The 17,505-nt window shown below is 45.0% G+C and overlaps 1 protein-coding gene across 1 annotated transcript in view; it reads right to left on the bottom strand.

The window, feature by feature from the left end:
- The window catches only part of LOC113255961 (putative tetratricopeptide repeat protein 41), a 36,981-nt gene that overhangs the window by 6,264 nt on the left and 13,212 nt on the right, over nt 1-17,505 (bottom strand). The window contains exons 5-8 of the mRNA XM_044384481.3: nt 16,418-16,632; nt 7,945-8,105; nt 5,061-5,502; nt 2,092-2,331 (exon numbers count right to left, since the gene is read on the bottom strand). Coding sequence (XP_044240416.2) covers nt 2,092-2,331; nt 5,061-5,502; nt 7,945-8,105; nt 16,418-16,632 — 1,058 coding nt within the window. The remainder of the gene's footprint in view (nt 1-2,091; nt 2,332-5,060; nt 5,503-7,944; nt 8,106-16,417; nt 16,633-17,505) is intronic.

Below are 17,505 nucleotides of genomic sequence, written 5' to 3'. Positions count from 1 at the left end.
TAAGAAATCGCAGGGAGATCGGTAGGAGGAGGAAGGGAAGAATGAAGAGAGGGTAAACAGAAGGGGGAATGAACCATGAGAGTCTGTGGACTCTGGGAAACAAACTGAGGGCTTCAGAGGGGAGGGGGGGTGGGGGATTGGGCTAGGCCGGTGATGGGTATTAAGGAGGGCACATATTGCATGGTGCACTGGGTATTATATGCAAATAATGAATCACAGAACATTGCATCAAAAACTGGGGATGTACTGTATGGTGACTAATATAACAAAATAAAAATTATAAAAAAAAAAGAAGAAGAAGAAGTGGCTGGCCCAGTGACAGCACTAAATAAAAAGTGACCGTGATGGCCAGGGGTGACAAGTTATGATAATGATTTAGAAGCACTAGAAGCGCATCTCCCAGCTTTTCGGCTCTCCTCCCTAATTGCCCTTTTCCTTTTCAGCCCCACTAATATGCATACACGCACACACGCACACATGGGCACCCACACACAAAGTACGCAAGACCAAAGAATCCTCAGCTTTCATAGCAGAAGGGGAGAGCGGCTGCTCTATCACAGGCCAGGGATCAAAGCATGCCTCTAGACTAGCCCATGTTTGATAGGAGTAACTTAAGTTACAAACTGAATACAATACTAAACAGAGTATTAATCTCAAAGGAAAGGAGCAGGCATGCACACGCATGTGACTAAGAGACTAGTTTGCCCCCAAATGATGGATACGACATTTGGACAAAATATGTCAAAAGACAGCCCTTTACCAAAAATATCATTGCAGACTTGAGTCCTATAGGCCTACCTTTGGGATCTTTTTTCTCCTTGCAGTATGTGCTTGCTTCCCATGCTCAGGCCACATGGAAGTGAATTATTGCGATTACAATTCCCCGTGCCTCCAGGAAAGATGCATTCACATCTTGACTCTACAGCGTGAAAAGTTGGTTGTGTTTTGTTTTTTTTTCTGACAGTAGTGAGCATTGCCAGCAGTGCTTTATTTTGGGGCTCACAGTGCAGAGAAGGGGTACAGCCTATACCCAGAATTTTAACAGCCACACCATGGCCCTTTCGTTCCTGCACCTCCAAGAGTATTACTGTTATTTGGGAAAATGAAGAGACTGAGTACATCGCAAACCATCAGAGGCCAAGAGAACAGAAGAGCTGACATCACCCCGAGGAACATCTTCATTCCCCGCCCTGCTCTCTTTGCCACATTATGTAACTTCAGAGGTGGTGGGAATGATGACAATGTAGGAGGGAAACAGTGGAAAAGATTTATCTTTTTAAAAAGGAAAGTGAAAGAGGACATAGTAAACTTAAAAGGGAATTTGCGCAGAGCTGAGAATCTCTGCAGAGGCTGTGATTTAAAGGTATTTTTAAGTCCTCACACCTGAAGTTCTCTGTATGAATAGAGCGTTCTGCCTCTAGGTCAAGTGTCTGTGATTGCCATCGTGTCTCAGATTCAGATCTGCTGTCCTTTCAGAAGGAGACAGAATTAGATTTGAGAATTAGGGCAGAGACTGCTAATGCCTACCCAATAACCACGTCCCTCATCTTTGTTACTGACAGACGCCCACCATAGTTTAGGGTAGCAACGCATCTGTTGAAACTTCCATTCGCCAACTTCCCTTGTATCTGGAGACATAGTGGAAATGTTGGTGGAAACCTGGGAAAGCTCCTTAAAAGGAAATGCAAGCCCTTCTTCTTCTCTTCATCCTTCCTGTTGCCCAAAGTGTAATGGCTGGAGCTCCAACAGCCATGTTGCTTCCAGCAGTCATGAACATGAGGTGACCTTGAGCAGGCAAGCTAGTGTGTGGATTAGGGACACGGAAGGCATGGGGTCCCAGATGACTATGTGGAGCCAATAGGGCAGCCTACCTCCAGAAAGTTCTCATGCGAGAGAATAAACCCTGGGATGGAAGCCATTGATGTCAGGTCTCTGTTACTCACAACTAGGTACAAGTATTACTTCATATCACCATGCGTATATGTGTTTATAGATTCACTTCTACTTGAGAAGTGCCAGCTACAAGCTTTCCCTTGTATGCAAACTTCCCTTTTCTTAACTAGCAGGTACTCACATAGATGCAAGCCTTACCAAGAAGCTTGTGCTCCACAGCACTCCGCAGAGACTGGTGCCTGAAGTACAGGAGGCCATTGGGCTTCTCCTGGACCCACTGTCTGGTGGCGTTGCGGAAGGCCGCCCAGTGCAACATGGTCACTTTGTAATGATCCCTGTAGCCCAGCATGTCCAGAATCTGGAATATCTCACCCTCAGTCAGCCCGCAATGTGAGATGCTCAGTAAGCACAGGGCATCGGCCACCCAGCCATCCAGCACTGTGGGGAAACATAATGACAACGATGACAAAAAGAAGAGTTCTCATCTGCCAGGCATCATTCTAAATGTTTTATATGACTAACAACTTGTTTCTTTTAATCATCCTATTAAACTCCTACCTAACTCCCCCTATCTTACAAATAAAACGAATAAAGCACGGAGAGATTAAATAACTTGCCCAGATCACACAGAAATAAGTGCAGAACGGGGATTTGAGCCCAGACAACCTGGCTTCAGAGCCCAGACTTTCAGGCATTAAGTTATCATCTACATTGTCCCAACTAATACATCCATGTGAGCTATGGTTCCGAACTGGCAAGCTGGCCAATTACTATACTACTGAGCAGTCTTTACTGAGATTCGCAAACATCAAATTTGCATTTACGGGTATGAATGGTTTTTCCATATGGTTGCTAACTTGCCACACACTCACAGACACCACTTGAGGCGGCAATACACATTACTCACCTGACCCTTAGATTTTTTCAGCCAGAGTTGGATTTCCCACTGGCTTTATGGTCAACCAACTCAAAAGAGACCCTTAAGACTACTGAGAGAAATGACAGGGTCTGTCCTTCTAAATGGACTTCCTATGCTGGGATTGGGGATGAACCCCAAACACCTACAATCTTTAAGCAGCGGCAGCCGCTCAGCCCCAGCTGTGCAAGCTTCCCCTGAGGTTGGCCCGCGTTTGACCAAGTTCTTCTTGGACCTGTGGCTGAGTGCCCTGGACTTGAGGAGGGGTCAGTGGGCAGTGCTAGGAGGAGGAAGGTCAGCCAGGGAAAGGAGCAGTCCCTCGGGAGAAGAGGGCCTGGGCTTTCCTGCACAATGCTGGACAAGCAGGGATAGCCATGGGCACAGCCATGGGTCACTTTGCCTGCATGACCCTTCTCAGGACACAGAGACCTTTTTTCCACCTCCTTGCAGGTGGGGGGGGGGGAATACACTAAATTTGAAATTAATTTTATTTGCAAAAATGCAAACTCAAGAGCAAAAAATGGGACAGGACAATATGTTGTCATGCCAACCCATGTGTCTCTCAGTCCAAGCATTTTCTGCTTCTTTCCCCACCCCCACGTCCCCATCCCTGCTCCATTCTAAATTCATCATCCTTCAGAGAAGGTTATTGTAGCAGAGACTCAAGTTTCAAAGGAGACTTTTGAAGCTCATAGCAGAGATAACGGCTTTGAGAACAAACTTTTCTTCTCAAAAGACTGACTATTGAATATCAAAAGACAAACTCCTGACCAACTCATGGAATAAATTTTGTAACCACAAACAACAGACTCAGACAGTTACAGGATGAGCTAAGGAAGACTGAACTGAGAAAGGTGGAGGAGACAGTGAGGAAAGAGAGCAATGGAGTTGCTCAGGGGGGTTTCTGTGAAGGGGCCTGTACCCTCCCCTGAACCCAGGCTGTGGGCAGGGAGAGAGGACCCACCAGATGGACGCACGTGGGGACCCAACAGTACAGACAGCCTGTACTCTGCTTCCCATCGGGAGCCTGGAAGTCAGCAGCTCTGCAGATCTCCCGATGCCCTCAGAACTAGACAGCAGAAATTGCTATGGGGAGACCTACAGAGCCAGGAGCTCTGAGGGAGCAGTGAGCAACCAGCGTTCTCTGTCAGGAATGTTGAGTACCCACAAGACTATAGGCTCCAGAAGGATGCAGACGTTAGTAGAGGAGAGGGGCCTTCTTCACGTTAAGATGAGGGAAAGTGGGGGCTGATGGCAGCATAGAGTGAATAACCCAAGAACAGAGGGGAACACAGGCATCCTAGAGGATTCCAACGCTGGAGGAACGTCAGTATCTGTGGACCATCTGGGGCCATGACCACCTCAGTGGAAGACAGCAGGGACAGATGACAACCAAGGACACCCAGCACCAAGGCCCTCGGATTTAAGCTCAACCCAAAAGAGACACAGGAAGGACACAAATCCTTGAGTTGACTGAAAAACACCCTGAATTGTCTGAAAACAAGCTAAATTGATGGAATTAACCTAGATTAACTGAATTAGGTTTCTGCCATCCCTTGGACTGTAGGCTCGAAAGAATTAAGTTATAGAAATAATAAAGGCCAGGGGTGCCTGGGTGGCTCAGTCAATTAGGCATCCGACTCTTGGTTTTGGCTCAGGTCATAAACTCAGTCCTGAGATGGAGCCCCGCGTGGGACTCTGGGCTCAGCACAGTCTGCTTGTCCCTCTCCCTTCGCTACCTCCCTCTCTCCCTCTCTCCCTCATTCTCTGTCTTGCTCATAAATAAAATCTTAAAAAAAAAAAAAAAAGAAAGAAAGAATAAAGGCCCATTTCTTAGACTCCTGAAAAATGTGCTTAATACAGTTCTCTTTACAGTCAACACAGAGCTTCCTACACAGTGTTGTTGGATTTAGCAAATAAAAATACAGAGCATGCAGTTAAATTTGAATTTCAGATAAACAACAAATTAACTTTTGGTATAAGTATAGCCCGTGCAATAATTTGGGATGTACTTCTAATGAAATTATTTATCTGTAATTTAACTAATTTTTAGTATAAATATGTCCCATGCAATAACTGAGGCAGACTTTTACTAAAAGATTATTTGTTCTTTATCTGAAATTACAATTTAACTGGGCATCCTGTATTTTCTCTGACAACCTCATCCTTAGACCCTCCTCCACTGGGTGGTCCACCATGGATCTTTCTCCCCGTGGGCTCCAGCTGGTTGTCAATACTGGCCAAGGCCTACCTTCTCCTGAGGCCACTGTGTCTGAATTGGCCCTCTTTGGTATAAAAGTCCAGCTATAGTCTTCAATCCAGCGTTTCAGAATCAATTCCCAGAGCTCCTGGATGGAGGCCACCTCCAAGTACTCCTTCAGACACTGATACTCGTCTCGGTAGATTCGACATTCTCTCAGTTCATTTGCTAGGATTGTGAGTTTTAAAGGATTCAGGTTTGTTTTTTTCCTCAAAGTGGGTTTGCTCTGCCGGAGGGGGTCTTTGTTGGGAATGAAGAGATACTGTCTAAAGATGTTTAGTTTCACTTCTTCGTCTCCTACGTTCAGGAGCTCCACCGTCCTCACATCCGGGCGGGCACAGAGTGACTTGTAGGACAGGCTGGAGGAGACGGTGCTCATGATAAATCTGCACTGAGGAGGCAGTAAGCATGGCAGCCAAGAGAAATCTTTTGCCTGATGGAGAAAGTCAAAGACATTTGAAATCTTTAAAGACTTAAAAACTCCTTCGCTGATGGTTTTTAAACCTAGAGCAGCTGGAATAGAGGGAGTAAGTACAGGGTAAGGGCTGGGGTTAAGGTGAGGACAGTAAGTTGGACAGTAAATGATATGGTGATAAGAAAATACCCACTCTCACCCCACAGAACTGTATTTGACTGACTCATCCATCTGTTATGAATTTGATAGTACAAATGCGACCTCTAAAAAGAGATTCCTACAAGCAAGTCATCCGACAAATCGTAGGCTTCTGAAGAATGACCTATAGTGACGACCAAAGAAAACCTAAGAGTGCAAACTAAACCATTTGATTTAAAAAGAGAACACTGTTTTATGCTGAAGAATCGTTGCTTTATACCACAATACTATCATAAGTTAAATGGCTTTATTTGGGAATAAAATAAACACCTAATCAGATCTTTCTTGATGCCTTTAAAAGCTTCCCACCCCTGGCAACCATTATAATAATAATAAGAGCAACTATCAAACAATGACCGCTTACTCTGAGCCAGGCACTGTGCTGGATGTCTTCAGGTACTAACTGCATTAGTTAGATATTTGTATTTTTTCTGTCTTCTGATAGTTTGCCATCTCTCAGGGGCCTTACAGATCCAGGTGAGACTGCTCCTCCCAAGACAATTCCTGGGGGTGGTGGACAACTTGCCTGGAACGTGGGCGTCACCTGCAGACTGGCCAATCCAGGACCACATCCCAACCCACCTTATCTGCCTCTCACTCACCAATCCAATATTTCCCTGACCTACATCATCCCAGGGCCAGTGACAAGACAACCAGGGACAGTCCCTATGCCACAAAGCCTGCCAGAATTGTACAAACTAGCCAATCCTGAATGGTTTACTCTGCCTTTCCCATGGGAACCCCCAAAAAGGCTTTGGCCTGGGTCTTCTCCTGGCTCCTGTCTTCTGCCTCCTGGCCACCCGGATACTTCCCCCAGGGCCCTATATGACATGGCGTGTCTCCTCTTGGGAAATATAAGTCATAATTTCTTCTTTCAATGGCACTGGCTTCTTCATGTTGTCACTCAGTCATTCTCCTATAAATCAAATCCCAGGTATAATTTTATTACACCAACTCACTGAGTCCTCCTAACAACCCTCTAGAAAGACAGAGGAGGGGACTGCAAAACAGAGGGGCTAGATGTTGTATCTAATTCGTTCCGATAGTAAGCAGCAGAGCTGGGATTGAAACCAAGGGTCTGGCTCCCCAGGCAGGCTCCTAACCCCTGCACTGCACTGGTGCAGGTCACAGCCTGGACTGTCCCTCCTCCTCCCACAGGGCTCTGGAGCCCTTCTTCCAGGGAGCATCCTCCCAAGGCCGAGTCCCTTCATTAGAGGCTCTCACGACCCTACATACTGATCCTTGGCAGCCCTTGTCACAGTTGCAATTTTATGCTTATTTGTGGAATCGCACCATTAACTTCTGCCATCCCCTGCTAGAATAAAGGTCCCATTTGCTTGCAGGGACCATGTTCGACTCTGCTTACAGTGCATTTCCCATAGTGAGTGGTCAATAATTACTCATTGAATTGATGGTGGTTGCTGTGTATTAAATTAAAAAGCAGATTACAAAACAATATGGTGTGTAACTTCATTTACATAAGCGTCGATGAGTGTGTATAGACATCCACAGACAAAAGGCTATACTCCAAAATGTTGACCAGTGATGAGACTGCGAGTATACTGAATTCTCTGCAGTCTTCTTCTTTATCATATTCTCTATGAGAAACATAGATTACTTACGTAATTTACAATTCCATGTGTTTTTAAGTTTTAGAGAGAATGCTTCACAGAGTAATGACTGATACTCGGGTATGTGTTAGAGGTTCCACGGATCCAGTATCACCTCAAACAGGATAAAAACTAACGAGCAACCAACTTGGTATGTGCAAAATCAGTGTAGATGAGGCAGATCAAAATATACAACATGAAGAAAATACCAGAGGCCCAATAAATGCTTGGTAAAAGTATAAAATGGGGGGGGGGGGAGAACGAGGCAGGAGTAAAGGCCACAGGTTCTAGAACCAGACCTCCCACATCTGAATTCCAAGTCCCCCACCATCTTCAGATGTCCGGTAAGCCACCTAACATCTCCACACTCCGTCCCCTCTGTGTAAACAGAAACGATGATCACAGTCTCTCTTTCATAGGGTTCTTCTGAGAATTCTATATGTTGATATTTCCAAAGTTCCTAGAAGGGTGCCTGACCCACTGGAGGTATCACCACAGAAATATTTGTTCAAGAAAACAGAGAGCAGTGACCGTAAGCAATGCTGGCTAGAGATACTCAGTGCAATGGAAAGATGTTACGTACGTTCTAAATTATGGGGTTTTCTTTTTATAAAACAGCAATAAAATAAGCATGATTTCAAAAAGAGATTACCTTCTGTCCTGAAATCCCATAAATGCCAATCAACTCTTCGATTCCATCTAGGACAAGTATACATGGCTTTAAACTGATGGAAGCAATGAAGACTTCCACAAGAAGTGAAAAGACCAAGACATTTGAGTCTTCGTTAAGAATATCAGTTTCAAGCTGAGTACCTGGAGCATAGGAATTTGCTCAAATTAGGCGAAAATGTTTCCATCACTGCTAGAATATGTTAATGGGATGGGGAGGCGGAAGGGGTTGGGAACAATGAGTGCTATTCACAGCTGTACAGCTGACACATATAGGTATATGTGTGATTAGCAGCCTAAAAATATTCAACCCAAAAGGGATAATGGTATTTACCACCAGATGTCTCCTATACATTTTCAGGATTTTATATAAAAAAATATTTTGTATGATCCAAAGCATTACTCTCGTTCTCCAAAATGCAAAAATAGATCATGTTATGAAGAGTTAGATGGGGAGAAAGAGAAGCCAGACTACATGGTCTGCGAAGTTTCTGCAGCTCTGTAATGTCAGGGGGCTCTTTAGGGGCCACAGCCACCACCCTGGGGGGTCCAGCAGTGCACGCATGCGTCATCTCCCCCCAGTGCCTAGGCTCTTCGCTCCTTGCCCACATTAAACCTGACATAACCAATCCTAAATTACTCTACCCACAATGGCGGACCCCAGACCTTGGATTCTGGAAATTATCAGGGAGAATTAGGTAATGAACCAGCAAAGGGTATAGGATGTAATAGAGGACCAACTTTTAGACTCTGATTAAGTGACATAGTAGTAGCAACCCAAAATTGTAATCAGCTACCTAATATTCTTTTTTTTTTTTTAAGATTCATTTATTTTAGAGAAAGAGAGAGAGAGAGAATGTATGTGCGGGGGATGGGGGGAGCGGAGCAGAGGGAGAGAGAGAATCTTGAGCAGGTTCTGTGCCCAGCACGGGCTCGAGCTCATGATCCTGAGATCACAACCTGAGCCGAAACCACTCAACCAACTGAGCCACCCAGGCACTGCCCCTCAATTACCTAAAATTCTAAGGGCATTTTACTACATACAACTTTGATCTTGCTTTTATTTTTCAAAGGCAACATTTCCCATAGAAATTTAGGCATATTAGAATCTAGAAAATCAAGTTATGCAAAGAAGCTTTAATAGATTTAGTCTCTCAGATGCATTAAGATTCTGTTAGAAGCATTCAGAGTAATTATGTTTAACAACTACTTCCTGGCTGCCTGTTACGTGCAAGGTGCTGTGCTAGCCGCCCAGAGGAAATAAAATGATCTAGAATATAAAGTCAAGGAGTTAAGGGAAGTGAAAATGGGTTCTGTACACAAATAATCACCTTTGAAGGCAGAATATGAGTCTGAAGGTTACTGGAGTTTGATGCAGAACCGTCACAATAAGGAAAAGCTTCGCGCAGAAGACATTTGAGATGAGCCTTGGAGAATGCACAAGCAGAGATGAGGGCAAGGGTAGAGCAAGCAAGACAAGGCATAGGTGAAGGTCTGGAGGTGGGAAAGTACATGAACACTCAAAAAACAGGAAGCTGATGAGCGCAGTGGAACTCAACAGGGGAGGCCCGGGGATTCTAGACATCCTACAACACAGGACCGTCACGCACAAGGAAGGTGTGTCCTGGGGTCTACCTGACTTTCAAATGTCCTGTCAGTCACAGAACACTTACTTACACTTTACTCATTACCTTACTAATTACCTCACCTAGAAACCAACTCCATTTTCCTGGGAACGTAAAGTAATTTGCAGAGATTTAAAACACATAGAATTTTCAAGGAATACAACTACCATATAAAGCAATGGAAGATTATATATTGCTTCATCTGAAATGATACCACGATTTGTTCACCACTTCAGAAAATCACAACCCTCATGGGAATATTGCTCACGATGCTTGAACCTTGACTATAACACACCTGTGCCCGTCTGCACTGACAGCTATCGCTTCCATGGTCATTCTCCATAGAGAGGCACGCACCTGCCTACTCCACTGTGGCCTCCGTTGGAATCATGTCTGAGCGTTTACATATTGAAAAACATGTTATTTTATAATAAATTACTTTATCTTTCTCTTTTACATAGTAGTAGAGGGTAGTGGGGGTCTTCTTACTATTGAGGTAGAGATTACATATACTATTACATTAATTCCAGGCATACAACATGATTCGATATTTGTATACACTACAAAATGATCACCACCATAAGTCTAGTTACCATCCAGCACCACACGGGTACAAAAACATTTCTTTCAGGGCTCCTGGCTGGCTCAGTTGTAGAGTATGTGACTCTTAATTTCAGGGTTGTGAGTTCAAATCCCATGTTGGGCATGGAGCCTACTTAAAATTTTTTTAAAAAAGAATTTTAAAAAATTTTTTCTTGTGATAAGAACTTTCAAGATGTACTCTTACCCGCTTTCAAATACACAATACAGTATTATTAACTATAGTCACCATGCTATACATAACATCCCCAGGACTTATTTATTTTACAACTGGACATATTGATTTTTAAAGATATCTTTATATTAGCAAATGACCATAAAATAAATGACTTGAAGGTTATATATGAATGTGAGACATAAAGGAGGAGAAGGAATCAAAAAAGATAGGGGCACCTCTCTGGCTCAGTCAGCGGAGTGTGCAACTCTTGGTCTCAGGGTCGTGAGTTCAAGTCCCACATTGGGTGTAGAGATTATTTAGAAAAAATAAAATTCAAAAAAAGATGGTTTGTGCTTGTGTCACACAATAAAATATTTTTCAAGAATGGAAAGAGAACAGTTAATCTTGGTGCTTCATCCTTTTAGGTTTTTGGGTGTTTTTGGTTTTTTTTTCCAAATCTTTAAAGTATGGGCAATATCGAGACTTTGAGCCTTAAGTAACCAAAGTTTAGAGCAGGAGGGATTCTGGAAAACATGTAGTCTAGTCCAAACCCTCATTTTGTAGGTGAGGAAACAGGCCTAGGAAGGTGAAGAAACTTGAACACAGATCAGTGGGAGCTTTAAAAACACCGATTTTGCTAATAGCTTTCCTGCAAACAACACGTCATCATTTAAAGATTACTGCTTTTGAGTTTCCAAGCTGTGTAGGTCACCGCGGGTGCGTACGATTCATCAGCAGTCATATGCGGAAGGCATGTGCTGCTCTCCTCCTGCATGAAGCTGACACAGAGGCTAAGTGACAAAACGGTGGTGAATGAACCTCAGAAAATACACACAGGCTGACAATCATAAAGCATAGTATTACTCAGAATAGTCAGCAAAAAAATAATTCCAGGCAAAAAAAAAAAAAAAAAAAAACCCTCAAGGAAGATACTTCTAAATACACAAAGGAAAGCACTGGTTCAGTGTTTTTAAAATCCCATTTGGGGTGATTTGAATTATTTTTCCTCAAAATAATATTGAAGATAGTCAGAATTACCAGGAGTGGAAAACGATCCTAAACATGTCTCTTTATTCTGTTAGGGCCGAACTGTCTCTACTCAATGACAGTGGCCTATTGCCTAATTTAAATGGTAACATCTCAAGTGTTCAAAGGCCTGGTCAGAATAGGTAAATTTATGGGGAGAGAAAAAAAAGTCAATGGATACAATTTCAAAATACTTTGTAACAAAGTGACTTAGTGATTGACTGATTTTTTTCAGTTTTGGGCAGTGTTATCTCTTGCCATTCAATAAGGATTTATTGAGAACCTTCTATATCAGTCAGGCTCTGGGTCAAGCACTGAATGTGACAATGTCTAATAACACAGACATTGCTCAAAGACATATGTTATTTTTGATGTTGTTTATATGCATGAGTATAATGTGTTTATTATTTTTAAGCTAAGCTTTTTCTCTTGTTTGGAAAAAGAAACTTTTCTGTGCCGTAGACATGGCTCCCTGCACTCCCAGGACTATAAAGGGGTACAGTAACACATATAATGACAGGACCATGTATAAGTCCTGGGAGACCAGGACAAGCAGCTTACTAGTCTTTGCAGGGAGACACCAACATAAACTAGAATACAATGGGACTAGGGCTATCCTTGCCAATTGGTCAAAGTTGGAGGTGAGGGAGAGAGTTACCCATCAGGCTCTCTGATTGAGAGGGTGCTCTTTATTATTTTTTTTAAAGATTTTATTTTTAAGTAATCCCTGCACCCAGCATGGGGCTTGAACCCATGACCCTGAGATCAAGAATCACATGTTCCACTGGCTGAGCCAGCCAGGCCCCCCAAGAGCATGTTCTTTAGAATAGGGCTTAAGGGATGAGAAGGATTTCAACTGACCTGAGAAAAGGGAGGGGCCTTCCAGTAGAAGCAAACAGAAGCAGACAGACAAGGAGGGACAGAAGTGACTGGCTGCCCCAGGGAGACCAAACCCATGGTGCAAAGGGTCAGAGACACTGGTGAAGTCAGCCCGGCCTAGGGCACAAGGCTTGGCAAGCCCTGCCAGCAAGTCCTGTTAGCATCTCTGCCCACTCCACATCACTGATTTGAGTGCAAACTCTCCTGGGAACTGATGCTAGGAGAGGACCCCGATGGAAATCATTCAAAAGAGCAGAATGTCCCTCTGTTGGTTCAAGGAGGCAAGACAGGACAGTAATGAGGACGAGGGGCCTGGAGCTTGGCAGGGACCTGAGTCTGAACCCCTGCTCTGCCCACACGTAGCTGTGTGAGCCAGCCATTCTGAGCCCGCCTCTTTATCTGGGGCGAGAATGCTGGATGCCGCCAGCATTAAACAAGATGCTGATAAAGCCCTTAGCACAGAGCCCGACACTCAGAAAGCCAGTTCAGTAAATGGAACTCACTGTTCTTCGAGCTGCCACGGGCTATGGGGGTAACAGGGTGAGGAAACATGTAAATAAGAAAGTCAGTGGCTTTCCCCTGACCTTCTGTGAAGCGTGCCACAGAAAGAACATCAGCGGCCTGCAAGGCAGGAGAGGGGCGTGGGAGTGGGGAGAGCGGACTCCAGGCAGTTCTCTCTGCAAGATCCCTCTATCCAGGCAGGCAGCGGTGAGGGCAGAGGAGCAGAAATGTGAGCTTTGCAGGGGGCGTTCTGGTGTCCCTTCTAGAGAGGATGCCACAGGAGCTAGAGCTGAGGCGGCCACCGGGACCCGCTCTGCAAAAGGAGCCGCAATGTGCTCCAAGCACTTGACCTCACGGCCAGCTGTGTTCTCAGCGGCAGCTCCTCCCCTTCTGCCCACATCCCCCTCACCCAGGCGAAACCCAGCTTCCTGGCTCGGGCGGCCAAGCTGAGAGCCGGCTTCCCCTCAGCCTCGACCTCTCCCGCATTGCGGCCTCCTCCCTGAGTCTAGCTAACGAACAGAACTGTTTCCCTGAGCAGTCCCCCGCTCTCTGCCTCCTTCTGCAGCTCAGTGAGGAATAATAATAATGACTGCAACAACAATCACAGGAACAGCAACAGTGCCAGGGACTCTTCTAAGTTCTTTACCTGCAGTATCTCTTACTCCTCACACAGCTTTGTGTACATACCATTAGTCCCACCCCCATTTTACAGATGAGAAATTGGGGCCCACATTGCTTAGGCAAACTGCCCAAGAGCACACAGCTAGTAAGTAGCAGAGCCAGGCTGGGAGACGCAGGTGGGCCAAGTGCAGAACCACAGCCCCTCCCATGGGCCTCGTGCTTTTAATGAAGTGGGGGGTGTTCTTTCAGGGACACAAGGTGTCGCCTGAGTGTCTGCGATTCATAGGCTGTTCCTGAATTGATTCTACTTTGTCAACCTGTTTGTTTTGAAGACAGCAGCTGTTTTTATCAGGAGCTTTCAGTATCTAAAAACACACTCATTAAAATCACAATTCACTTTGGGAATAAAATCGTAATTGGGCAGGTTCGGTTGAGCTCACCTCCTCAGCCTGGCCAGACTGAACTCCCTTGGGGCTGTGGCTGAGTAGGATCAGTGGTTGTCATCTAGAACCAGTCACACCTGCTGCTACTGATTTTGATTTTACCCACTTTACACACCCTGAGAAATGCAACCACAGAGAACGCATGCCCACGTGTTCGCCCTATTTACTCACAGACACTCGCATGTGTGAGCATACACGCACACACATGCACGCGCGTGCACACACACATACAGGAGCTCAAATATCTGCCCCATCATATAGAGATAATACACGTTCATCAAAACTGATTCTGAGCCCCACATACCCACTCAATACCCAAACGCACGCTTGGGTACAAGCCTCATGTGAGAAGGATGAGTTCCCAAAAGCAGGCAGAGCCGGACACAAATACAAATACAAATGCAAGTGCGCAGCAGACACCCAATAATAATAATAGCTGATACTTATCAGTGCTTACTCTATGCCAAGCACTGGACTAAGCGTCTTTATTTTTTATTCTTTACCTTGATCTTCTCAACTACCTAAAGACATTTCTTTTATTATCCACATTTTACAAACGGGAACACAGAGCCACAGAGAGTTAAAGTAACTCACCGAAGCTCACACGGCTAATAAGTAGAAGTCGGGCTCCCCAACTGCTCCTAGAACACAGGTAGATCCCACATAATTGTTCTCATTCCCCGCAGACACCTTGCATCTTAACTATCTCTCATCCAAAGCAGAACTCTTTTGATTCCCCTCAAAACCTGCTGTCCCCACCCCACTGGTAATGTCCCGTCTCAGTACACAGCCCCACCATCTGTCTAGCTTCCCAAAGCTGTCCTCTACTCCTCCTGTCCTTCAAGCCCCACATTCAATTCCTCAGCAGATGCTCAGTCCAGCGAAAGCCCTCCACTTCCTCAGCTACTGCTGTCCCCAAGCTCCCGTCATCGCGTGCTTGGACCACTGCAGTAGTCTCTAACAAGCCTCCATACTTGCTCCCTACATCCATTTTCCATACATCAGACTGCCTTTCATCTTTTCAAAATATCAATCAAATCTCATCACCCCCCCCCCCCCAGTTAAGATCCTCCACTGGCCTCCCACTGGACTCAACAGAATCTGAACCTAACATTCCGTGCAACAAAGCCCAGACCCTAAGTGGCCTGGCCTTCACCTCCTGCCCCATCCGGTAGGGCTCCCCGTGCCAGCCACATGGGCCTGCTTTCCCTTTCTAACTCACCTTTGTTTCTGGCTTAGGACCTGTATTACCTTAACTGTTCTCTCCACCTGGAACATTCTAATCTCCACACGGCTAGCTCCTCCTTGTCCGTGAGATCTCCACAGAGTATAGCAGAGATATACTTTTGTCCTGCAAAAGTCCATGCTCCCCCTTCTGGGGTGGGGTTAGCTTTCTGTCCCCACTTGACTCCTAGTGTGGCCATGTGGGCCCACAATGGCCAAGTTCTTGCCAAAAGAGTGGCAGTGGAAGCGATCTGAATCATTGCCAGGCCAAGGCATTGAAGGAACAGGTGTGTGTCTTTCCCCTCTTTTTCCCCCTCCTCTAGCCAGAGGCAGAGGACCCTAAGACCCTAGGGGATGATAAAGCCTCAAGATGGAAAAGGCCTATGTCCCCCAATCACCACATGGAGGAAAGCCACTTGTTACCTAACTAGGAACCCCTTACTGGATTTTTCCGTGAGTGAGAAATAGACTTCATTCAAGAAGCCACTGAAACAGGACTTAGTTGTCACCACAGCTAGAGTTATTCTAATACAGAGACACAGCCCCGGGCCACTCCACCCAACTAGCACCCTGTCACCTTATCACATCACTCTTCATGGCGTTTATCACTATTTGTTTCTTGTTTGTTTGTTACCTGCCTTTCTCAACTAGAACATCATATCTGTGGGAGCCCTGACCTTATTTGCCTGAGGCGGACATCCCCAGAACCCAGGGAAGTGCCTGGCACAGAATAAGCAACCAATAAATACTCCGTAATGAGGGACTGAATGAGCGCGTGAGTATGTGCTCAAGAAATAGCTACGGAATCCAACAGGAGGAGCACTAGTTGCGAGGCACAGCCTGCCCTGGAGGCCTTGCGCTTGCTTCCCTGGACTGGAATGCTCTCTGCTTGGCTCCCTCCTCCAGGTATGTATTCAAACATCCCTTTCTCAGCGAGGCTTCCCCAGACCACACTTTTCAAATCCTAACAGTTCTGACAACACCGCACACTGCCTCCCTTCTTACTCTGTTTTATTTTTCTTCATAGAATCTACAATCCAATGTTCTATATTATGCTTTTAGTTGGTGAACTCTGTCTCCCTCGTCCTAATAACATAAAAACACCACGAGGGTAAGGACTTTTGTTCATTTTGGTCACTCTTGCCTCCCCACTATTTAGTCCCCTGGCACATAAAGGTACTCAAGTAATGTTTGGTAAAAGAAGGAAGTAAGAAAAGAAAGAAGGAAATTGAGTTCTGTGAGGGGAAGAGGTGGGTGGATTATGTAAAGGAGACAATGCAGGGTTTACATTGAAACAAGATGAAAACAGCTATAGCAACAGCAGATAGAATATCTAATCTCTAATAAAATTTGCCAAAGTTAAAGGCTTGATTCCAGTACCATAGTTTTTGTACTGTAATTCTGTGATGAAGTAATGTATCACGGACATGATGTCACTGCTTTCACAAGTGCTGCCCACAAAATGAGGAATCATCAACATGCTGGGATGTTTCTTTTTGAAATAATTCACCCAGCTGGCGATCAGAGTAGACTTCCCACAACCACGTTCTCCAGACAAGAGCAAAATAGACTTGTAAACTGGAAGAGGATTTATTCTGAAAAAATAAAGGGGTAAAATGTAGTCAAGAATACTTACAAAGGAAGGGTAGGAGGGAGGGAAGGAGGAGGGAGAAAATTTTTTCTTGCAATCTCTCTCTAAGAGATATGAAATGCTAGTCTCAACTTTGGCCTCAGTTGGCTCCAAGAAAGTTATTTGCCCTCTGGACTTTAGCTGTCCTATGTAAAATTAGAACAGTAGAGAGATGGTAACCTTGGAAGGCCCTTCCAGCTACACAGATCCTAGGGTTGTCCAATATTAACCTGGGGTTCATCAAGGGGTCGGCCTGCCCAAAGGCCCAGGGAGGAAGACTCTACCACTCCAGTCTATGGCCCTTGTATCTGTCCTGCTGATCCCTTCCTGATGTCACAGCCACCATTGCCAGACTGGTCCTCCATATAACATTGTATCAGGAAAAAATAAAAAATAGAAGTGCTCATATGCCAGGGATTCCCATGAATCCTGATTACCATGACACTGGAAATTGCCACAATTGTTAGTAACTCACCAAGACGCAGCCTGGTCCTCTACCGGGTGTTTTAGCTCCTAGTTCTGCAGAAACGTGATTTCTCTGAACTGGCGTGAGCACAGCTGTTTAACTTTTGTAGTGAAGAACTTCCAGATATGCAGAGGATTCCCTGGTCCGCTGGTATCACTACATACAGACTCTAACCCTGTTCCTTACACACTTGTGATTTAATAAATCTGTGCCTCGTGACTTTTTATGGATGGAAGTTCTATGGAGGCAGTTACCAGCCTCACCTTACTCGTTACTAGCTTGTGACTGGCACAGTAACTGATCATAAATTGTTGCATGAGTGAATCAAATCAAATAAATAAGCCTGACATTTGGGTTCGGCAAAGCCAGAGG

The sequence above is a fragment of the Ursus arctos genome, unplaced genomic scaffold (assembly GCF_023065955.2).
Source record: "Ursus arctos isolate Adak ecotype North America unplaced genomic scaffold, UrsArc2.0 scaffold_21, whole genome shotgun sequence".
Classification (NCBI taxonomy): Eukaryota; Metazoa; Chordata; class Mammalia; order Carnivora; family Ursidae; genus Ursus; species Ursus arctos.
This window is presented reverse-complemented; position numbering and strand designations above follow the sequence as displayed.